Source organism: Entelurus aequoreus, linkage group LG21 (genome assembly GCF_033978785.1).
Source record: "Entelurus aequoreus isolate RoL-2023_Sb linkage group LG21, RoL_Eaeq_v1.1, whole genome shotgun sequence".
NCBI classification, from domain to species: Eukaryota; Metazoa; Chordata; class Actinopteri; order Syngnathiformes; family Syngnathidae; genus Entelurus; species Entelurus aequoreus.
In genome coordinates this window covers 3,404,083-3,429,043 of record NC_084751.1, presented here as the reverse complement: position 1 = coordinate 3,429,043, position 24,961 = coordinate 3,404,083, and the positions used below count along the sequence as shown (strand labels likewise).

The 24,961-nt window shown below is 40.1% G+C and overlaps 3 protein-coding genes across 5 annotated transcripts in view; 1 reads left to right on the top strand and 2 right to left on the bottom strand.

The window, feature by feature from the left end:
- Positions 1-549, bottom strand: part of mtfp1 (mitochondrial fission process 1) — a 12,218-nt gene extending 11,669 nt beyond the window's left edge. Inside the window, exon 1 of the mRNA XM_062032262.1 lies at positions 200-549. Coding sequence (XP_061888246.1) covers positions 200-293 — 94 coding nt within the window. The 5' untranslated portion in view covers positions 294-549. The remainder of the gene's footprint in view (positions 1-199) is intronic.
- Positions 1-15,647, top strand: part of lman2la (lectin, mannose-binding 2-like a) — a 71,735-nt gene extending 56,088 nt beyond the window's left edge. Inside the window, exons 7-15 of one of the 3 annotated variants that reach the window (XM_062032260.1) lie at positions 2,507-2,589; positions 2,733-2,851; positions 3,883-4,000; positions 5,192-5,274; positions 5,401-5,433; positions 5,559-5,720; positions 5,853-5,967; positions 8,862-8,984; positions 9,058-15,647. In XM_062032260.1, the coding sequence (XP_061888244.1) occupies positions 2,541-2,589; positions 2,733-2,851; positions 3,883-4,000; positions 5,192-5,274; positions 5,401-5,433; positions 5,559-5,720; positions 5,853-5,967; positions 8,862-8,984; positions 9,058-9,200 (945 nt within the window). In that variant the 5' untranslated portion in view covers positions 2,507-2,540 and the 3' untranslated portion in view covers positions 9,201-15,647. Of the gene's footprint in view, positions 1-2,320; positions 2,590-2,732; positions 2,852-3,882; positions 4,001-5,191; positions 5,275-5,400; positions 5,434-5,558; positions 5,721-5,852; positions 5,968-8,861; positions 8,985-9,057 lie in introns of those variants that run through there. The other 2 variants (XM_062032258.1, XM_062032259.1) reach the window with 2 other exon arrangements.
- Positions 15,070-24,499, bottom strand: wbp1 (WW domain binding protein 1). The gene is made up of 4 exons (XM_062032261.1): positions 24,231-24,499; positions 23,165-23,267; positions 22,919-23,086; positions 15,070-19,839 (listed from the first exon to the last, which is right to left on the bottom strand). The coding sequence occupies exons 1-4, from the start codon at positions 24,291-24,293 to the stop codon at positions 19,301-19,303; spliced, it is 873 nt and encodes a 290-aa protein (XP_061888245.1). The 5' UTR covers positions 24,294-24,499; the 3' UTR covers positions 15,070-19,300.
- Between the last annotated feature and the right edge of the window lie 462 nt (positions 24,500-24,961).

Here is a 24,961-nt window from a genome sequence, read left to right as displayed (position 1 = left end):
AAATTAAGTGTTTTCCCCATTATGTTGTCAATGCCCTCCATAACACAATGTGACCTTCACGTACACTAAGAATAGCCGTTCAACAGAGTGGTTAGCCGCCGCAAGCTAGCCGTACAGTTAGCAACTTAGCACACGGCTCCAGGGTCACACTGTTATTCTTCACTCATTCGCTCCGTAGGAGAACACACACGGTACAAACCTAGGAAGCGGACCCATGTGTCGCGATAGATGTCAACTTCTTGGCTTGCTTTTTCTTCCGTGGGATCCATGCTTGGCTTTCCTGTTGGCGTCATTCACTCCATCGCCGCCGAGTAGTGAGAGTTTGAGAATGCCGACAGCAAGGACGGATCCTGAAGGGGGCGTGAGCTTTCTTACCTGCGTCTAACCCGGCCGAGTGAGTAACACGTCCTGGACGCTAGATGGCAGTACAGTTTTCTTCAGTGACGTAGTTTAGAAGATATATTGATGTATTTGTTAAACAATATATGAATTAAGAAAATATCGTAATATCGATATATATAATTTCACGTTAAAATTACCAAACGCCGCTTATTTGTTGTGTTCCTTGTTCTCCCCCCGCCCCCCCTCCATGGGCTACTAAACCCCTCCCCTTCCTCCTTCCAAGACGTGCATGCACGGAAAAGAACATCAATGATTAGTTGGTTGCTTACTATGACGAGTCACGATTGGTTAGGGACAGGCCAATCAGAGACAAGATAGGGCGGGTCATCGAACCAGGAAGGAAAATGTTTTTTGTTTTTTTTTTAAATCTGAGTTTGATACATTTTGTATTATTTGCACAGCTGTGTTATTTATTTTACGTATAAATAATATTTATTTATTCTATTTATGTTATGTAATTCTGTACTACTCAAACAGTTTATTTTCTGTGCTGTTAATACCCATCTTGACTAACTGGGTTAATAAAAGTGCCACTGACTGTTTAAAGAACAGTTGTCATTCAGATAGATTATTCTAGATTGTACCTAATGTCATGACTGGTTTTATTGATTATTGACTATTTTATTGATTATGGCACAAGCAGTAGAAAATGGATGGATGGTACTTTTTCGTCACTTATTGTTTGTCTTTGGTACACTAATGTGTATATTATAGGTTCATTGTTTTATTTTTGCAAAAATATATATCTATTTTTATATTGCTCTTTTTATCTTTGGTATGAACATTATTTTGGATAGGTTGATTGGCAACACTAAATTGGCCCTAGTGTGTGAATGTTGTCTGTCTATCTGTGTTGGCCCTGTGATGAGGTGGCGACTTGTCCAGGGTGTACGCCGCCTTCCGCCCGAATGCAGCTGAGATAGGCTCCAGCACCCCCCGCAACCCCGAAAAGGGATACGCGGTAGAAAATGGATGGATGGATGGATTATTATGTAAACTCGAAGTTGTTGGGTTTTTTTTGTTTTTTGTTGTTGCTATTTTTGTATTGCAACATTCTATTATTGATCATGTTGTACTGCATTGTAATATTTTGTTTTGTGATTGTGTGATGTTTTTGACTTGGACCCCAGGAAGAATAGTCTCCACTGCGGTGTAGACTAATGGGGATCCTTAATAAACTAAACTAAACTAAAAATTAACTTCAATTTTACTGAATATCGCTCGAAAATGAATATATTTATATGTATACTTTCACCGAAAAATATAACGAGATATATATCGAATATCGAGTTTAAGTACAAATATGTCGAGATATACTTTTTCGTCCATATCGCCCAGCCCTACTATTGCCAAAGTTTTATATTCATAAATGTAAGTTTCTCAATACCCGACCTGTTTTTTGTGCCTTTAAAAATAATTAGAACTCTACTTTTAAAACACTCTCTACACATAACAACCAAAAAGCTGTGAAAACTATGATGCTGTGTTCCAAATTTGGATTTTCTACGGAACTTGTGTGAGCCTATGGCTTTACAGTTTGTTACATATATGTATTTTTCATTCTATTTTAGTTACCTTTTTGAGTTTACAACCCCCTGGCGCTGTTTTGTACGGTTTCTGTACTTGTTTTGTTTATTATTATTTCTTGATTGTATGTAAATGTTGCATATTAAAAATAAAGATTTTTAAAATAAAAAAACCTTTACAAAACATATATGACGGTAACAACTGAGCTTAAAACGGTGCTTTTTTAAACAATCTAGTCTAAATAATTTCTAACATCAGCATAGCTTCATAATAGCTTTTCCCAAAAGCGACACTGTACCTTTAAGAAAAATCACGAGCGTAATTTAAAAAAACAGTACGGGTGCGTAATATAACTGACAGCAAAATGGACCAATGGCAATGCGCCATGCAATAGCGGGAACCAATAGGAAAGCCGTTTACTACGTAACGAGGCGGGTGATGTTTGACCTACTATGGCCGCCGTCAGCCGGAGCAGGCACCGGGGAGACTCTAAAACAATACACATTTTATTTTCTCCTCGAAAGATGACGCCTTTTAAACTCTTTTGGTGTTTGATTTTCTTTGTGTTTACTGTTAGCCACTGTTTTGCCGACGACGACGACGACCACGAAATGGAGGAATTCCTGAAACGGGAGTATTCCCTCACCAAGCCCTACCAAGGTACACCCATAGATATTTCTCGAACAACCACAATTGTTGTATTTCCAAGCTATTTCATTCCCTAAACATTAATTTCTTGTAAGTCCTAACATACAGTATGGTTTGAAAATCACTAAGTTGACAGTTAAATTGTACCTTTTCAGGTGTGGGGTCTTTAGGCTCCTCCCACTGGGAGCTCATGGGCGATGCTATGATAACTACTGAACAGGTGCGACTCACACCTGACATGCAGAGCCGGCAGGGGGCAGTATGGAGCCGACTTGTGAGTGTATAAAACATATGATGATGATTAAACCAGTGTTTTTCAACCTTTTTTGAGCCAAGGTGCATTTTTTCTTTGAAAAAATCAGGAGGTACGCCACCGGCAGAAATCATTTAAAAAAAATGAAACTCAGTAGACAATAAAAAGTCTTTGTCGCAATTGTTGGATATGAATTTAAACCATAACCAAGCATGCATCACAATAGCTCTTGTCTCAAAGTAGGTGTACTGTCACGACCTGTCACATCACGCCATGACTTATTTTGAGTTTTTTGGTGTTTACCCGTGCGTAGTGTTTTAGATCTTGTCTTCGCTCCTATTTTGGTATTTTCCTGTTGCAGTGTCATGTCTTCCTTTGAGCGCTATTCCCCGCACCTGCTTTGTTTTAGCAATCAAGAACATTTCAGTTGTTGCTATCTTTTTTTGTGTGGACATTGTCATGTACGGATGTACTTTGTGGACGCCGTCTCTGCTCCACACGCTGTAAGTCTTTGCTGTCGTCCAGCATTCTGTTTTTGTTTACTTTGTAGCCAGTTCAGTTTTAGTTTCGTTCTGCATAACCATCCCTAAGCTTCAATGCCTTTTCTTATGGGCACTCACCTTTTTGTTTATTTTTGGTTTAGGCATTAGATACCTTTTTACCTGCACATTGCCTCCCGCTGTCGCCTGCATATTGTGATCACAACAAACCATCGGCGTCTCACACGACCTGTTCCCGACCTTTAACAAAGCAATTAGCTACTGGCTGCCACCTACTGACATGGAAGAGAATAACATGGTTTCTCTGCCGAGCTCTAGACAACACCGACACTCAACAACGGCACATTATTTGCGGATTATAATTACTGGTTTGCAAAAAATATTTTTAACCCAAATAGGTGAAACTTAATTATCTCAGACGGCACACTGGTTGAAAAACACTGGATTAAACTGTAAATAACCGTTTGCATTATTGCAATTTAATCATTGTGTGTCAAAACTGAGCTTTATTATGGCAGTTTGAACCCAATATTTTTCTGTTTTGTCTTCAAGCCGTGCCATTTGAACGACTGGGAGATGCAGGTGCATTTTAAGATTCATGGAAAAGGAAAGAAGAACCTTAATGGAGACGGGCTAGCCATTTGGTACACAAAGGAGCGCATGCAGAAAGGTAAACAGATTAGGGATCCTCAACTGTTTGTACCAGGCCAAGGGCGGGGCTAAACTGGGCCATGAAAAACCTTGATCACCTGCTACTTAAAACATGGTTTTAGCGGTTCCAAGCTCGTGTCTGTGCGGGCAGAAGTTTGTTGTGCTGTGTTTTAATTTGGTATTCATCTATTCTTTGTTTTATACACGGGGCCTAGGCTTTTTGTGGCCCCTAAAAGGTTTAGTTTGAGGCCTCATTTCGGTATTTAATATTACTCATGTAACACACTAAGGCAGTGGTTCTTAACCTTGTTGGAGGTACCAAACCCCACCAGTTTCATATGCGCATTCACCGAACCCTTCTTTAGTGTAAAATAAAATGTTTTGTTTTTTTTCAAATTCAAGACAAAGTTATATGTTTTTGGTAACACTTTAGTTTGGGGAACATATTCTAAGTAAAAAAGACTTAATTTAGAGTTATTTGGACACTAGGGGAACATATTCTAAGTAATAAAGACTTAATTCAGAGTTATTTGGTTAGGGTTAGAGGGTTAGGGTTATAATAAGGCCATGCCGAATAAGGCATTAATAAGTACTTAATAATGACTAGTTAAGAGCCAATAAGTTACTCATTTGCATGTTAATAAGCAACTAATTAATGGTGAATATGCTCCCCATACTAAAGTGTTACCATGTTTTTTTTACTGGTGCATAAAATGAACCGTGCATGAACATCACCTTGTTCAAACAACAAAACCAACACAGTGCATAAACTCACAACAAATTACACACCTGCAAATCAGTCTGACTTCTGCTGTTGCCGTATCCTTAATACGCCGATAGGGAGAAGTTTTTATTTACACGATGAGTCGGGTGTGTCTTGACCTCCGCCGAACCCCTGAGCCCGACTCCCCGAACCCCTAGGGTTCGATCGAACCCAGATTAAGAACCACTGCGCTAGAGTGTTTATGCCAAGGTCTGTAAATGACAATAGATTAGATTACTACAAGGTCTTTCCAACAGAGGTTTGACAATTGGTCTCAAAATGGGCGGTGGGGGTCACTGTTTTATAGGACATGACTATTGCTTGGACCGAGACTTGGATCGTATTAATTACCTTTTAATTATTCCAGAAACAAACTCCAACGAAGTCCCAGGACTATTTATTACTACTTTTTTCTTTCATAACGTTGTATCGTCATATCACACACAGGTCCTGTGTTTGGAAATAAGGACAACTTTACAGGATTGGGTGTTTTTGTGGACACGTATCCCAATGAGGAGAAACAACTAGAGGTGAGCCGCAGGAACACTTACATGTTTTTGGGAAAAAAGGTCATTGTGGGTCTCGTGTTGGTACTTGGGCAGTGTTGTGTAAAGGGGATGTCTTTGTGTTCTTTTGTGCACTCACCTTGGGGACAGGCACAAAAGAAGAGATACACTCCTCGCACACAGGTAAACATCGTCGGAAACATGCAAGTTTAAACTCCTTTATAGGCAATGTGTTTGGGTCCAGCAAACCAATCACAATGATGGTATTAGTCGTCTAATATATGCGTTTGTCTTTCACCGACCACAAGAGGATCTTTCCTTTTGTTCTCGCCATGGTGGGCAACGGCACCATCAGCTACGACCACGAGCGAGACGGCCGGCCTACAGAGCTGGGGGGCTGCAACGCCATGGTGCGCAACCTGAAGCATGACGCCTTCCTATTCATCCGCTATGTCCGCCGCAGACTGACTGTGAGAAACGTTTCTTTGAAAAGTTGGTTCTTGAAAACAGCATAGCACTCCTGTCACATAAGGGATCTTAGACCATGGGTTTTGTACTAGGTCGGTATAATAATTCGTATTTAAAATCTCTAAATTTATCAGGTGATGATTGACATAGATGGACAACATGAGTGGAGGGACTGCTTGGACATACCTGGCGTGCGGCTACCAAAAGGCTTTTATTTTGGCGCTTCCGCAATCACAGGAGACCTCTCAGGTAAGAACATCTGCCAGACACACATGTCAATCAATTTAAGTAATAAGAAAAAAGAAAGCATTGTAGCTTTTAGCAACACAAAAATTCAAATGTTAGATTTTAAATATACCAAAATGAGGTTTGCTGTAGGATGAAACAATTACAGTTATAGTCTGAGTAATAATCACAGTTTCAAGATTATCACGATTATGCACTGATTTATTTCACAAACAAAAATGTAAATAATCACCGTAGGGATTTTGCGTTATTTATTACTGAAATAATTAGATAACCTAACAGTACAAAATAATAAAAAATTACAAAAAGTCTCTCTTTCAATTAAATAAAAGTGCCCTCCGCTCTGTAAGAATCCTTCAGTTATGTTTGTGGTTTAGACTTACTAGATTAATTTACACTGCCTATAGTTTATTCAACACAGACAGGAAGAAGTAATCTCTAATGTTAAATGGTCACTAGGGATGTAACAATATTAACATTTTGTATCACGGTTATCGTGACCAAAATTATCACGGTTATCATTCTTAGCGCGGTATTTTTGAGTGTGCTCAAAAAGTACAAGAAATGGCTCATTTCGATCCCAACATCTTTTGAAATAATATTTTGGTGCCAAACAAAACTACTGAAAAACATTCCAATGTCCACAGCTTGGTAAAGCCCAATGAGTCAGTTTTTGCAAGGACAAAAGTCTTGTCGCCTTAACATATGGTGCACCCAATCCTAAATTACAGCCTCACCTGTGATCACTAATTGATCAATCAATTAGTGGGTGTGTATAAAAAGAACCCCAGCATGCCAAACCTTCACATTAATTGCAACTTGACCTCTGACAACATGCCTAAGATTCACCCTGAGACCAAAGCGTTGATTATTAAGAAGTTGAAGACCAGGGGCCATATTTATCAAGCTTCTTAGAATTACTCCTAAGAAGTCTGCTAAGAGTTGACTTATGAGTAAAGAATTTCTTCGCTGAAAGCTGCACTTAAAAGTTAGTTATCAAGCGTCTTACTCACACTTTCAGCGAAGTGTAGGACTGAATTTTAAGTGTCACACTCGGAGCTGAATTACGACATTACTATGTGCCGTAAACGGAATTTTAGGTGACGTCATTTCTGTGTCCATAGAAATGACCAATCACGGAAGGGAATCCCTTGTCTAAGAATAAAGAAATATCTTAGAAATATTTAAGTAGACAATGGGAGTGTATATTTTGACAATAAACTACAAAATAATACAAAACAAACAAACAATATTGGCAATTAATCAAAAATAAATGTTTCCTTTTTGTTGCACCTTTCCTGCTTCCTGCTCCCAGACCGTAGTCAAAGAGGCAGGGGAGACACTTCTCCAGGGCCGATGTATGCTCGGGGCAACACCCTTCACTTTACCCGGCAGTGGGTCTCCACAGCGGACGACTTTAGGGTGAATGATGAGTCAGGCGATTAGTTGCAAATCTTGCTTTATTGATTGCTTGCACACAGTCAATCCAACACAAAACAAACTAGTCCCCGCCCTCACTCACGCTACCGCTCCCGCTCTTCTCTCGCCCACACACTCACTGACGTCACTCACCTCACATGCTGTCACCTATTAAAGGGCCACACACACACATACGCTACTCTCATAACATTTTCTTTCCAATTCATTAATTAGGCAACTAATTTGAAACTGGTGTGGGTGGCTCTATATATACTAGCCAACTGCAGCCACATGCAGAAATCAACATGGAATCGAAAATTATTAAATCTGTGACAAAAATAATACCCGCTCTGTCTAAACGATACCGTTTCATCAGCTGCTCGTCATCAAACAAAGCCAGGACATCCTTCCGCTCCCTGAACGTTCGCGCACGTCTCTCTCGCCTCAGTGCAATCCCCCGCTGGCAACTCCTAACCACTTAGGACACCTCTGAAGGTCTCTTAAATATCGTGGAGAGTAGGAGTGATTCTTAGACTTAAGAAAGTTGATAAATAGCTTTTATTCTTAAGTTTGAGAGTAGGACTAAATTTCGCAAATTCTCAGGACTTAAGTGTAAAATGGCACTCTAAGACGCTCGATAAATACGGCCCCAGATCTACTGGTGAGGTGGCTGACACCTTTTAATGTGTTTGTGTCAAGTACAAAGAATAAGAAAAAGATTTGAAGAGACTGCAGTTGTTTTTGACAAGCCAAGGTCAGGCAGACCCTGCAAGCCAACCGCTCGGGAGGATTGCTTGTTGACTCCTTTTCCACTGCAGCAGAGCTCTACAAGGCCTGCTCACCTCAAGTCCTTGTGTCAACTAGAACAGTTTGTAAAATTTGGTCTTGAAATAGCCTCTATGGTCGAACCAGTGCCCAGAAACCACCATCACGTACTCAGTGGCCTAGTGGTTAGAGTGTCCGCCCTGAGATCGGTAGGTTGTGAGTTCAAACCCCGGCCGAGTCATACCTAAGGCTATAAAAATGGGACCCATTACCTCCCTGCTTGGCACTCAGTGCGTTCTGTGCAGGTTGTGCCGAAAATAACGTACCAGCATGTTTGTTTGTTTATAGTGGTGGACAGAAACACACGGTGTAGTAGAGCCTTTGCAATAAATAGTTGTGACATTTTTAATCATCATTATTAGTAAAACCGGTTAATCGTTACATCCCTACTTTGCTGTTGCCAATTTAGAGATAAATATAGAAATGGCAGACAAGTAAATGCAGCATTTTTGAATAGAGCTTTTTGTATTGAATCTCATTAGACTAATTGATTGTAACTGTTTCGGTGGAATTTTGTTATGGAGGTTCAATGGATGACGTCTATAAAGGCGCAAAGTTAGTGTAATTCACACTTCACACCAGCAGATAGCAGCATTGTACCATACATTTTATTCAAGTCATTAAATTACTGCAATAATTAACTGATTTCCTAGACAACCATGACATCGTCTCGCTGAAACTCTACCAACTGACGGTGCTGCGAAGTAAACAGGAAGAGGAAGAGACTGAAGAGGAGATAACCATACCCAGTGTGGATAACATGGATCTCCTCAGATGTAACAGACACACACACACACACACACGAGTGTCCTTTATTCACCTCCCTATGGTCTGTCTTTTCTCCTCCAGTGGGTCAGACTGAAGAAGGTATGAGCGGATTGGCCATTTTCTTCACCGTCCTCTTCTCCTTGCTGGGTTGCATCTTCCTCGTCGTCATCGGCATCTTAGTCTACAGTCACTGGAACGAGAGCCGGCGCAAACGATTCTACTGAGGAGGCGAGTGGGTAAAGGAAAATATGCGAGGGTTGGGAACGCTGCGGTCTATAGACCTTCGCTGCACTGAGACCAATCGAATAATGTGGCTGACGGGGGTGACCTTCACCTTGCTCTGGGTAGACACAGACCATGACTTCTGAGCAGCTACAATCCTAAATATGACTTTTGACTCTTTGTTTCCTGTTTTTTCACAATCTGCTGTATTAGGTAGACTATTTATTATAGCATTTCTAAACAGCCACAACATTAGGTCCACCTGCAAAATCTGACGTTGTAAAAATACAGAAGAGGCTTTGAGAGGCAGCGTGAAAAAAGTTCTTATACCGTGTTAAAAATACCAACGTTACTAATGCCTTTATTGTTTTCCAGTAACGGGTAATTTAATTACCTTTCATCAGTGCAATTTAACACGTTATTAGTGACACAGGCTAAAGCTCTTTTCTACCGTCATTCTGACTTTAACAGGACAACAGCAGTGCTGAGTTGCAACACCCTATACAATCGTCCCTCGTTTACCGCAGTTAATTGGTACCAGAATAAACACATTTTTGCAAAGTAGGATTATTATTATGGATCGAATATTTTCAAAGAGAATAAAAAAAACCAACTGTTTACAACCTTTTAAATATGTTTTTTTTTTAACATTGTTAGAACCCTCTATACATCAAATACCATCCACTCAGTCACCTTTACACTCATTTCACCCAATATAGTAGCCTTGAGTGTGTTCTACTGTAGATTACAATACTCACCGGTAGCACGCAGGACCCTCTAAATGTCATTGCTTTTGTCGTCACCCGGCCACTACAACACGGCCACAACATGGAAATACTTTGTCACATCCAGGGTAATTCCTCTAAGTTAGAACTCGGCTTCCATGTGCTAAACCATTTCCCTTGTAGATCAATAAAGTTTGTCTAAGTCTAAGTGTAAAACCAGGGGCATAAGTTGTTTTGCAAAAACTTGGTCAACAGTCCAAGCTACGCTTTTTTGTTACTTGTTAGCAGGGATGTAACGGTTTAAAATATCTCGGTACGATATTATCACAGTAATAACGCCACGGTACGATATTATTGCGGTATATATCCAAAAAAAAAAGTTTTATAGTGTGTAAAATAAAGTGGCAGGAATGTTTCGGATAAACACACTTACTGTAATTGAAGACAAACATAATGCTAAAATGTTCTAATCATATTTTTTTACTACAAACAAGTATTTCTAGGTGCAAATAATTGTGCAGGAATATTAAATATTAAAAATAATAACTTACAGTTGATTTTAAAGTAACAAAGTCAACATCCAGTGTAAAACAATAATGTTCAGTTTAGTGCCTTTCAACTTTTACATTATGGGAAGCAGTGTCCTCTACATTGGTAATTTTGTGTATCAGTATGGAAAATGTTGTTTCTCAGAAAAGTAAACTAACAATATAAAAACTTTTGATAATGTAAATACTTCACAAACTGATGTTTGGCTTCGCTGGCTTCAAACATATTTTCTGGGTGACAGTTTGAGGTGGCAACTTGTCCAGGCCTGCCTTCCACCCGAGTTATAGTTAAAAGTTAAAGTACCAATGATTGTCACACACACACTAGGTGTGGCGAAATTATTCTCTGCATTTGACCCATCACCCTTGATCACCCCCTGGGAGGTGAGGGGAGCAGTGGGCAGCAGCGGTGGCCGCGCCCGGGAATCATTTTTGGATTCAACCCCCAATTCCAACCCTTGATGCTGAGTGCCAAGCAGGGAGGTAATGAGTCCCATTTTTATAGTCTTTGGTATGACTCGGCCGGGGTTTGAACTCACAACCTACCGATCTCAGGGCGGACACTGTGCAGCTAGAATAGGCTCCAGCCCCCCTGCGACATCCACAGACCAGCAGTTGAAAAAAATGGATTGATTGCAGATGAATTAAGTAGCTTTCTTGTTTAATCTCATTTCCCTCGGGGATCTTTTTTTTTTGTGATTTAATGTCAGTGCCATGACCAGCTGGCTCTGTGTTGCCTTGGAAACGCTGGAAACGCAGACTATCTTACCTCCGCCAAAGATGTTATGTTTTGGCCTGGGCTTGTTTGTCTGTTTGTTAGCAACGTAATTCAACCTGTTATAGACCGCTTTTAATGTCCAAAAAAACATTCCTTTTATCTACGACGAGTACGAGCACACTTATATGTAGTTTGTTTACAGACCTGGCCAACGCTAAAACACCAGAAGAAAACTACACTCACCAAGTTTTCAACTGATACCGTCACACATCACCCTATTATTGAGAAGACTTTGAAACCTTAATACCGTGGTATTTATAATACCGTTACATCCCTACTTGTTAGCATTCTGTCTTGTTTGCAATGCGTGTTCTGCGTTGTCATCCCACAGCATCTTGAATTAAGAGTTGATGTCAACAGTTGTTGATGGCTGATGGTGACACTTTGACAAGACTGCTAATGTGGAAATGTCTTATTGGTGAGACATGCGTTAAAGATGGAGTGCATCAAAAAGTTGTTCTGCCAAAAGTTGGTCGATTTGAGATTATTGCAGTAAAAATAGCGCCAAGGTTAGCCACCCTTTGTTAACATGGTTCACCTTTAACGCAGAAACAGAAGTCCAGCTTGGTGAATATCTATAACGGTGGCCACAATATAATACATGAAAATTAGACAAATACATAAATAAAACATAATTTAACACTCCAAGGCTAAAAACATGTAGAAAATGCTTTGAAAGAATTGCTTTTCTTAAAAAGTCAGCGATTTAATGAAGCTGCGATATTTAAAGTGCGATGTTGCGAGGGCCGACTGTGTCTCCAGCCTGCATACCGTCTCTGCGTCCTCCACACACTTCCTCATTCTCTACCAATCACACTCATGCGAGGGCCAAGCAAAGCTAAAGCTAAGTTTGGAGCTCCAAACATCAACACAAATCTGGCGTTTTCAGGAAGGAAGTACAGTTACAATACAAATGAAGTGTACTTTGTGTGCAAGAGCAACATGTTTGTCCGCATACAACCTCATTAAACACTTTGTTACTTCTATTTAATTACATGTACACAGGCATAATTACTAATTACTTTTTTGTTATCGTAAATGTGTAGTAAAATATAATTGTTTTTCTTCAAGTAAATTTCCCAACACTGCTAATCTAACCTACACCTTAAAGCACAGGTATCAAACTCAAGGCCCCGGGGGCCATATTTGGCCCGCCACATCATTTTATGTGGCCCGCGAAAGCCTGGAATTAATATGCGTATTTTCTCACTAAACGTATTCAACTTTCCATTTTAACAGCAAACATACATGCACTGCATGCAGTTTTTATATCTTTTAAACTGCAAACCTAATATTGCAACAAATATATTATCGTACATTTTTTCTTTTAAAATAAAAATACTTTTATATTGGTTTCACTCATAATTTGAAAGCAAGTTATACGTCAAATTGTACACTTTAAAAATTATTTTACGGTAAAAAACTGGTTGTTTAGTTGCCAAAATGTTACCGTAAAAAAAACAAAAAACACGGTGATATTGTTTTTTCATTTTACAGCAATTCACAGTAAAACAACTGTATATTTTACAGGAAAAACAGAGGTACTCTTTTTCCATTTACAGCATATATTTTAAAAACATAAATTTTACAGTAAAATTTTGGCAACTGTCAGTTTTTTACTGTTTTTTTTTACAGTGTATATAAACATATATACGATAATGAATAATTGTGTAATGAGGCAATTTGTATTTATATATTATTCACCGTTACAAGTGGCCCTCTAAGGGCAGCCATAACTGCAATGTGGCCCTCAATGAAAACGGGTTTGACACCCCTGCCTTAAAGGTGCTGTTTCCAACTTCCTCGCAGTAACATTTTCTCAAAAACAAAAAATATATCAAGAACACTTATGTTACCATTAGTGGTTTAACAGAACACATTTGTTTGACAATTGTCTATATTTTTCACAATTACAAAGTTTATGTAATGAAACATTTTACCGGCCCGTAGAAAATGATTGCTGTTTACGGCGGTCAATCACCAGGGGCCGTACTTATCAAGCTTCTTAGAGTGCCATTTACACTTAAGTCCTGAGAATTTGCGAAATTTAGTCCTACTCTCAAACTTAAGAATAAAAGCTTTTTATCAACGTTCTTAAGTCTAAGAATCACTCCTACTCTCCACGATATTTAAGAGACCTTCAGAGGTGTCTTAAGTGGTTAGGAGTTGCCAGCAGGGGATGGCACTGAGGCGAGAGAGACGTGCGCGAACGTTCAGGGAACGGAACAATGTTTTTTTTTTTTTTGATGACGAGCAGCTGATCAAACGGTATCCTTTAGACAGAGCGGATATTATTTTTGTCACAGATTTAATACTTTTCGATTCCTTGTTGATTTCTGCATGTGTCTGCAGTGGGCTAGTATATATAGAGCCACCCACACCAGTTTCAAATTAGTTGCCTAATTAATGAATTGGAAAGAAAATGTTATGACAGTAGCGTATGTGTGTGGCCGTGAGGTGAGTGACGTCAGTGAGTGTGTGGGCGATAGAAGAGAGGGAGCGGTAGCGTGAGTGCCGGCGGGGACTAGTTTGTTTTGTATTATTTTGTAGTTTATTGTCAAAATATACACTCCCATTGTCCACTTAAATATTTCCAAGCTATTTCTTTATTCTTAGACAACGGATTCCCTTCCGTGATTGGTCATTTCTATGGACACGGAAATGACGTCACCTAAAATTCCGTTTACGGCACATAGTAATGTCGTAATTCAGCTCTTGAGTGTGACACTTAAGATTCAGTCCTACACTTCGCTGAAAGTGTGAGTAAGACGCTTGATAACTAACTTTTAAGTGCAGCTTTCAGCGAATAATTTATTTACTCTTAAGTCAACTCTTAGCAGACTTCTTAGGAGTAATTCTAAGAAGCTTGATAAGTACGGCCCCAGGTCTCTTCAACACGTACGCACAGAGAGCGTGTGCACACATACAAAAGCAGTCCAAGAGAAGCAACGAACAAGTCATGTTATTATAACAGAATACGCATTCACTATTTAAATTGCTTTATTAGCTAACAACCCCTAACGCTAATGCACGTGCATGGGTTACGTAGGAGAAGCCATGAGAGGGCGAGATGTACTGTGTTATATGTATTGGCGAGTTGCTGCCCTCCAGGCATCTGTGTAAATGTTGCAAACAGCCCATATAAAGGTTTTACATGTAGTATCACTAGAGGGCAGTAAAGGACCGTATATTTACATAAAGGCAACATTTTATTTGGATTTGCACCAAAACGTTTTAGATTCCTGCAGTTTGCAGTGGTGTACTTTATCATACTGAGAGGCGTTCCTCCTCATTTGTTTACCTTGCTTAGCTGCATTTATGGGGAGGAACTACAGGAAACACTCAGTTACAGTTGAATACATGCTGTCCTTTTCACAAATAATGCCCACTGAATATACCAAATGTGATCCGTTTCAACGCACTGAAGAAAATGTGAGGTGTTTTTCCCCACTACTTTATAATGTTTGAAAATATATTCAATGCTGCTCCACTTTTGCCGTACACTCCGCAAGCTCGCTGTTTGTGGCTTCAGATGTCCTCGTTTTTAGGTTAAACTGTTGCTACACAGACAACCTTCTTCTTTTTTGTTTTTGTGAATGACTGCTTTGTGATAACCACTTCCTTGCCAGAATAGTTTCTTTGTATCCCTCATTTATTACTCTTTTCCCCTTACCATGTGCCTCATGTATCCATTCAGTGGCTCAATTTTCATATTCTATTTAATAAAAGTTGAAATATTGCTCATTAAAAGACCAAATATTTTCTAACATCCCACTCTTAAAGAGCACACACTGTTAAAAGTACAACAAGGGTACATTAGTCGAGTGCCAAGGTTTTATTTTATTAAAAAAAATAAAATACAAATGACCCAAACATTACACAGCAGACGTATTAAACTCAAAAAGAGCAATATTATCTATCAGTCAGTGCTTTTTTCCCCACTTTAGTCATTTAGGCGTACATGAACTAATTAGAAAAACAACACAATCTTGGGTTATTTGGAAACATAAAAAAATCCAACCCACTGTATCTCCCCTCTGTATGGACTACACGTTTTGAGACAAAATGATACAGTGACGGTTGTATGAAAGGCAGCCATTAATATTCAGTCTGTGAAAATGTTGTACACATAAATGCAACCAAAATGGATGGAACTGTGATAAACGCACAGAAGGATGAATCGATCCATGAGTATAATATACTTATTTCTTACTTCTTAATAAAATGTGTTAAGTGGTTGAAAAGGCAGACTAGATGTTACTTGGGGGGTGAAGTGTATATATAAACAAAAATGGCTTTGTTTCAGCTTTGAGCCCCTCTGCATACATACATTGTTGCTGAGCATTACATTTTTATTAACAAACAGACCACACAGAGATTACAGTACAGTACTGAGAGTCATATTGCTAGTACTGGTGCCCACATGACAGAAAGTAGGGGTGGGCGGGCGGGCGGGCGGGGTCGGTTCGCAGCATAGAACAGTACTTTTTTTTTTTTTTTGCATAGCCTGGTTGAGTAAAGTACAATACGCTATAGATGCAAAACTACCATTCACACACAAGGATGGAACTAATGCTTTGGCTTGATGGGTTAGTCAAGAAAAAGGATCAATTCTGCAAACAAAAAAGGCAAGCCTGTTAAAACAAACATACATCGTCATATACAATCAGCTTATGTACAATAGAAGCACCACCACAAGAAAACACCTTAAAGAAAGCGGGTTAAAGCGGTCTCAAAGTGGATGGACGATCATGACTGATATAGCCCTTAGTCTCAGTAAACATGAAAGCCATGGAAGGCCATTAGGACACTACGGGGCCTCCAGCTTTAAGTCAAGCACACTCATTCTTTTAGTTTCCCACTTTTCCCACAAAGGAGTATTAGTGCCACACCAGAAAGAAAATAAAGTTGCAGTTTTACAAAAGAAATACTGCAATCTAACGGAATTGTGTAAAAAAAATTGTAATCATGCAAGATTAAAGTTGTATACTAGGAAATGTGTATGTAATCTTAAGTAGATGTGTCATTTTGCAAGGAAAAAATGCCATAATAAAATGGTAATCATACAAGTTTAAGGGGAAAAAAAAGCTAATTTACCAGAAAAGGAATTTTATGGTAATAAAGTCGGAGTTTAACAAATGTTAATTACAAGCATGAACATGGACACATTAAGAGAAGTACCCTTAGGAGCTTGTCGTTTTTTTAATTATTTACTCGTAACACAATTTTTTGGTCGTAAACTTACGATTTATTTCTTGTCACAAAAATACAACTTTATTCTTAAAACATAATGTATTTGTTTCTCTCAACATTAAGAAAAAACATTTTTGCAACATCTTTAATCGACTTTTTCTGAAAAAACATTTGTTTTCATAACATTACGACTTTTTTCTAAAAAATACAACTTTATACCTACTACTACTTTTTTTCACCTGCTAAATATTTTTTGTCGCATTACTTTTTTTCTTAAAACATCACTATTTTGTAACATTGCAAAAGTTATTCCTCAAATAATTCAATAATAGGCCTTTTCTTTCTCATACTCATTTTCTTTTCAGTGTGGCAATGTTACTTGAATTAATCTCTTCTTGCTAGTTAATTTATGTGACAGGAAGGATCGCATGCACTAGAATTTTCAAATGTACGATCAATGCGCATGCTTCAAAAGTGAATGTATTTAAATCCTCACTATACATAGGGGGTGATGAATTGCTGACTAATGCTAAAGCTCCAAGGACCGGCCCAAGCCATTTGTAACTATAGCGACTCCTAATAAGGCAGAAACACACACAGACTTGTTTTTCATCACTTAAGACATCTGTAGAGATGCAACAAGGCATTGGTGTGTTCTTGTTGTTCAACATGTCTTCTTTTTATTTGGGTGTGTCTACTGTATGTGGTCATGCTCACAGAGTGTCACGGCTCTATTCAAAAGGTCACAGTTGCGTTAGTATAAACCCACAAGCCCCTTTGCAGGTCTTTGATCAGGCTCTCTGTGTCATCTTCCAACATTGAAACTAAACTGTATGTACTGTTTGCTTATTATTATCCCCCCAAAACCAAACAACTGCCGCCAGTGAAGGTCTCAGTTTCCCTTTTATGGGTTACTGAACCTTCAAGCATCCACAAGCAGAACCCGGCATTAAACCTTGTTAGGCGGCCAGGAGCCTTGTCAGCATTGTGTTAATAACCGCAGAAAATAAACCCACAGCTCATTTGAATAGCCAAATTAAAAATAGCCGACTTGTGGAAATGTAAGCATTTACTGAACACTCGGCTAAATTTAAAAATTGCATCAGAGACCTTGGTGGGATTATTAAAAAAAAAAGCAATGGACTGTAATTAGTAGGAAATAAGACATTTTGGTTTATGTGAAAGTTTGTGTTTTCTTGTCTAGCTTTAGTGTCTTTGGCTGGATTTACACTACATCAGCAGTGTCTCTTTTTCCACCAGGGGCCACATGCAGACAAATTGAAGGATATATATTGTATGTGATCAATGTATGCTGAGCTGTTTTGTTGTAGGTGACAAAGCAAATTAGTGTAATATTATTAATAATTGTATTTTTTAGAATATAGAAAGAACTAGCTACGGTCCGAAAATGGTTCACAAGACTACATGCTTCAAGTGACACAATACCAAGTTTTTTTTTACTTCCAAGTGACACAATGTGGGCATGGCAGTGTTTGGAAATATGACCAAATGTAGTCGGATCAGATATCTGCCAATGTGACTTTTAGCATACAAAGGACCGATTGGATTATAACAACATGCTAATACTAAATTGCAACTGCGCATTTAAAACTGCATTGTAAATCCAGCCTTAGGTTTTTAGTGCTGTTGTGTTTTAACTGGAATGCGTTGCTTCTGGTTTTGCAGGAAAATTAGCCCATTTTTAAAGATAATATGATGCTTTAATCCCTTACGTTCTTGGGAAATTGCTCATCTTGCACAATAGCAAGACGAATCTGGTAACAATCTTGTTTTGTGTTTTTTTCCCCCCTCCGTATTTGTGACAACACCCACTCGAGCACGATTCTGGAGACACGCAATGCTGTGAAAAGCACGGCAATAATCACAACAATAGATTCTGCATCTGTTGACATCCGCTTCAAACTGCCCCTTTCTGCACTGGTGCTGGTGGAAAATACCTTGCAAGTCCTTCCCAGTGCCAAGAGCTCAGGCTACAGACGCTTGTAGTCTGAAGCAGAACATCGCACAACAAGCTAAGGACAATTTGAACACAGAATTGTGTAGCCGTTGTTATGGAAACTTGTCAAACGCTAATCATGCAAACTATGTTAATAGTCCGTGCCTTTACTTTCTCACAACATCTGCTCACTAGCAACCCCGTCGTTACACGCTACGAGGACTTCTTTTAGAAAAACATACAAAATCAACATCCTTCATGGCTGCCACATTGCCAAGCCTCGTCGTGATCACATGAAACCTGACCTGTGGGAACCGTAGAGACATCAAAATGAGGTGGCCGGCCATTTTGAACAAAAAAAACAAAAAAAAAAGGCATCTTCCTGTCTGCGCCACACGTTAAAATAACAAAATCACACGCCTGAAGCTTGTTGCTGTGGCGACCGTATAGCCGTGCCCTACATTCGGTTCTGTTTAGTTACGGGGTTTTTCTTTATGACGCAAGTCGAGTAGGGACAGAATGGAAATGTTGACCCTGCTGGTGTCCTGATGATGATGATAAGGAACATCCCACCGGACGGTTTAATGTCAAGACGGATGGGTGGGCGGAAATGATTTGAGAAACAAAAACAAGATGGCGGTGCTTAGCGTCCTCGTCTTCTTGATTAAGAGCTGCTAAATGAAACGGAGAGCGAAGCCAACAAACAAACTTCCTGACATTGTGTTATTCATCTCGCGTGTGGATTTGTGATCGGCGTCGTCCAAGCGTCGTGTCCGTGTGTTAGCTCGCAGAATAAAACACAGACATTCCCCCGTGGTGACGATGGCGACCGCTATGTTGTATCACCGCGTGGGAAGAAGAAGAAGTGTCGCACCGGGCTGGCTGGTCGGCGTCACGGGGATCACACCAGGCTGTCTCCCGTGCTGGTGGCTGGGCCGTCAGACATGTCGGAGGCCTTTTGTCTGAAAGGCTGCTGCTGGTGCTGGGAGCAGCACTTCCCGCCGCTGACCCTGCACATGCGCTGCTCCTCCTCGTTCTCCTCGTCCAGCCCCGAGCCTTCGTCCACATCCACCCGGCAAACGCACACCTCTATCCCTGAGTCGCCGGTCACGTGCCGGCGCCGGGTGACAAGCTCATCTTCCTCCTCCTCCTCATCCTCCTCCTCCTCTCCCTCTTCCTTGAGCGACGCATCTGCCGCGTTCTCCTGAGGCAAAAACGGCACTGACGCGGCTTCCTGGTTTGAGCATAAGGCATCGGTGGCTGACCCGGCGGGCTGCTCATCTTGCGAGGGTTGTGGCGCCGCGGCGAGTTCTGGCTGGCTTGCTTGAGGAGGGGGATCTGGAGCAGCTTCAGGCGGGTTTTCAGAGTAAGGTGGCGGCGGAGTCGGAGGGTGACCCACCACCTCCTCATAGTCTGGAAGCTTGCAATCGTTCCAGAATCCTGCAAGTCAGCACACCAGCTTTTAGGTTTTCCTGTCCCAGTCACATAATCTTACTGATCTTAGGTCAGAAAATTCCGGTTCTGGTCTTCCCAATTTGATCTTGAAGGAACACCGTCCTTTGTATTGACATAACGCCTCTGACCCCGCCCCTAGCCAGATGTATACCCAAAAATTTCCAGAGGACAGATTTATGGGAAAAACCAGGCTTTGCCACACATCTTAAAAGGAAGCTCTGCCAACATGACAGCTGTAGTTGTTTCATTTTGTTTTCCATCGGCAACTAGGCCAACCTAGCAATGATGTTGCTGTTAAAATGTGATGCAAGCGTTGCTAATATTTGCTGTTCTGTCAGGGATATTCAAATAAATTGTTTTAGGGGCCACATTTACAGAAAGCTAGGTAAGGACTGGGAGGTCAGACTTCTCCCTTAAATATTAGTCTTATTTAGTGTATTCCTGGGAACCAGTGTCCTCTACTGTAATCATTAGATTTTGGTCTATTTATGTTGTCAGAGTTACAGGACGGCTATGCTGTTCTTAAGAACCTTCTGCAAAAAAGCTAGTCAAAGATCACCTCTATTACAGCATTGTAGTTGTTGAAAATCTGCAGTTGTTTTAACTGAACAGGCCACCAGTTGAATAGCCAAAATTATTTTTTTTAAAAGAGGACCTAAAATGTATCTTTTGAGTACCTATACTAGTATAACTTAAGTTAAACAAATGACTACTGACAACAGTTTATACGTACATTGCAAGTCTGTATGTTTAACCTTGTTTATGGAAGGAAACAAGCTTACTTCAGATGCAGTTACATAAATCACATTATGAAAAACGTGTAACGGCCAAAAAGGAGAGGAATTAAAGGGGTGCCTTGGGGAACGCCTCAGTTATTTAAAGGGGAACTGCATTTTTTGGGGGAATTTGCCTATTGTACAGAATCTTAATGAAAGACATAAACGCATGTTTTTTTTTACAATTTTAAAGATAATAAAAAAAAACACTTGAAAGATGTAGGTAATGGGAGTGACCGTAGTAGCCTTCAAAACCCTCCAGCTGTCATGATCTGTTGCCCGGGTTATGTTTAGTTTGGTAAATCCCTACTTGTTGTCTATTTCTGTTTCAGAACCTTTTGTTAGTTTTCTTAGTTGCCATGGGTGCGGATTTTCTTCACCTTCCTATATTAGTGGTCGGGACGCTCACCTGCTCCCGGTCACTAATCAGAGAGCTATTTATTCCTGCCTCACGCCACACTCTTGTCGAGCGGTTTCTCTCGCTTCATGCGAGAGTTTGCGTTTGGTTACTACTCCTTGTAAGTTTATGTTTGCGAACTACTTGTTACTAGCCTCTTGCTTGTTCATATGTTGAGCTTTGCCGCAGTTTCCCGTGTCATCTCTGACTTGTTTTGTATTCTTGCCCTCGCTTATTGTGAATAAATAAGCATCTTACCTGCACGCTGCTTTCCTGCCGTCCTTTTAGCACCTTGAGGACACGACCACCGCAAGCAACCATGCGACCAGAACGTAAAACCAACAACGTTTTATATATACAGTGCAAGTCTATATATAATGTGGTGACAGACACATTCATAACAATATGTAACATATTTACCATGTTTTGATCATTTTAATCAGATTTATTCAGCGCATTGATTTATTTTTCCATAGCAGCGCACGTCCGACTTCTGGCAACATGTGTTCCTACTTCCGGAAACAAACAAGTGTTTTCTAATCGTGGCAGACTTGGTAACAGACAACGAAAACTACTATTTTTGAACTCATTATAACCTCATACTTTTGGAGTTAAATATACTTCTGCTTATAGAAGCGAGCACGCAGGAATAGTGAGACGTTTGAGCAGACGGAAGCCGGGAGAGTGAGGTGAAAGCGATTTTGACGCCATAAATATGGATTTTGGAGCCAAGCTTTTTCGACATAAATGGAGTGCTTGCCCAATATCAACAGGAAACGTCCCCGGACAGCTGGACCAGACGAACAAATGTCCATCGAGTGAGTCACTTTATCATGATACACGCAGCACGCAATGCGTGTTATTACAACTAGGGTACATGCGCTGTCTGGCTAGCTCAGTTGTGTACAAACAAAGGAGGAAATTTGGGCCAATATTTTACAGATACCGTAATATGATTGTTCATGTTTGTCAGTCAGTACAAATCGGTGTCATATCGCAGTGTTGTGCATTACAAACCCAAACGTCTTTTGTGTTGTTGTAGAAGCCAGCTTATCTGTACCGAGGTCGTTGTGGCTTGTGCAGCCCTTTGAGACTTTTGTGATTTAGGGCTATATAAATAAACATTGATTGATTTCTTGGCAAAGTTAGCTTTTACGGCTAATACCGAAGCACGCAGATGTGTTACTACGATAGAAAAAGAGTTTCTCAGTGTTCGCTCTTACAATAATGTTGATACATTACGCTATTATACGGGTTACGAAGCGTAAATGAAGTATTGTTGGCGGTTTTTGAATGCATTTTAAAAGTGATTTAGAGGTAGAGGTGATTGCCCCCATTAGCCACATCGATACAGCGAGCCTATTTTCATGTTAGAAAGCAACAAAAAAAAACTAAAAACTTGTGTCTTATTGTCTCTCATGATTGTGAACGATAGGCAAAATTACAAAAAAAAAGTGCAGTTCCCCCTTAAATTACAAGTTTGGACTGCAGTATTCTGTTTGCGAGCAAGGTTAAAATGTCAATGCAAGGTCCTACCAATGTGTTTATAGTACCTCTATACAACAGGAACGCTAGTGTTTTTAGGAATTTGCTGCAAAAATGTTTGTCTCCCAATTTTTTAACTGAATTTGGTGGCCTGTATGGTGTCATTCCCAGGCCAGATTTGGCCCCCGGGCCGCCAGTTGAATAATACTGTTCAATGTGATAAATGGCTTCTAATACATTGGACAAATGCAATTACAGTGTTTCTGTAAAAAGTGCACATTAGCGCTTCTTGGCGCCAGAATGTCTGAGACGGGTATGGACAAGAACAGTGGATTAGCATTAAAGCTAGTCAGACACAAACATGTGTGTTCCCAGTAAGGCTGGCTAAAAGCACACGACTACTCACTTAGGTTGAGGGGTGGAGGGGAAAAGAAGGAGCTGGAGGCCCCCTGGTAGGCCATCAGACTGATTTCACGTTGCCGTTGCTCCTGCTGCAGCCGCATTTTAACCCTGCGGTGTCGATAGGCGCAGCAGCAGCTCAGCATGATGATCAGGGTCCAAACTAGCCAAAACACTGAAGGAGACAGTACTCAGTGAAATCCTATGGCCATTATTAGCCTATAAAGTGCCACCACATTCATCAGTAACTTACACCACAGCTCATAGTAGTGAGTGCAGCATTCCGTCTCACCGCAGCAGTATCCCATCTCGCATTGGTATTGCTCATTGTTCACCCCAAAACAATACTCCTTGCCCTTTAATTAGAAACAAAAAGGAAATACTTTGCAGTAAAAATGCAGATATCTTTTGTGTTAATCACATTTTCTCATGAAAGACATGTAGACAGCTAAGTGTTATGCTTTTCCGGTGAGTTCAAGACAACATCTTACTACTTTTTTGGTCAGCAGCTCCACATTTATATAATGGCTTCAAGGCACAAAAAGAAACACACATAGTTTTGTTCTTTAATTGAGTTGGAATCCATCTTTAATGTATAATACATACAGAGTTTAAACTAGGATGTCATTACATTATTAAATATTGCACTTTTATTTTTTCATGTCCACAGGGAGATGTTTACATTAAGATTTTAAAATGGTGAAAGAGGGCAGTTGTAGAGTTCAAAGAAAAAGGGGCTTAAACAAAAAAATACAGCCTGGTTTTAAATTTAAAAAATACGTTCAATTGATTTGTAGGTTAATTACTACGTTGACTTAATTTGTGTCAGTATTCCCTTAAGTTATATACATACGATTTCATCATCTGCAAATGACACAAAACATAGTCATTAAAGTAATAAATGGTTTAAACATAACTGACATGCGTGTTTTTGAAGATAAAATATGTGCTTTTCAACTGGCTAGCGAGCTAGCTCCTCGGCCTGGCTAGCATGCTACTATCAAAACCTTCAATAAACACGTCAACTCGCCGGCTGCCAGCTAGCAAGAGCTAATCTTGACCTAGTACACATTTTAGAAAAATAGAGACGTTAAAACGCGTACACGGTGATGTTTATGCGTTTCCTTAAATGCCATAGCGGAAAAACTATCGAAAATCATTTCGAAAACTTTGAATAACTGACGTCAGAAGACGAGCGGAGTCAAGTTTCCTTTGTGGGGCAAACAAAAAGGACCGAGGTTGAGGCCTTGGCCAAGCCCATGAGCCTCGGCCTTTCCTGAGAGCCTGGGCCGACCTCGTGAGCGCTCGCGTCGGCTTACCTGCACCAGATATAACCCGGCACACAGGAGCCCTACAATGGATCCCAGCGCTTTCTGCGGCATCTTCCCGGGTTGCGAGCCGTCAACGCGACGGGAAGCATAAAAGCAAAAGTGGGTCAAAATGAAACGACGACGTGTCGAGGTCACTTCAGGTGGCCTATGAGTGTCGCTCGTTAACGGTTCTTCCAGTCGCCTTCAGACATGTTTATGTTGTTTCTCTGGCTCGGATCAAGCGCTGGGAGTAATATGAGAAACTACAGGGGGGCTCGGTCAGCTGCAGGGGGCGCTGTTTCACCGTGTTTACGGTAGTTCAAGGCGGTACTACACTCCAAAACAACATGAAATTTAGGTTAAAAAAAAGTTTATTTTACTATTCTGTAATAAGATAAAGTGAAAAACGTGCAATAGCATATAGCGTATTTAGTAATGAACAATAGGATGTTGTATGATTGATACATTAAAAAAAAAACATACATGATTAATGTGTTTTAATAATGAATTCTGGATAAAAGTTATCAGACATTTTAGAATTTAATTATTAGAAACTGATTATTAGCATACTGTACTTTTTCCATATCCAGAACCGTTTCATAATTTTGCTCCACATATTAAGTTAAAGTACCAATGATTGTCACACACACACTTGATGTGGTGAAATGTGTCCTCTGCATTTGACCCATCCCCTTGTTCACCCCCTGGGAGGTGAGGGAAGCAGTGAGCAGCAGCGTGGG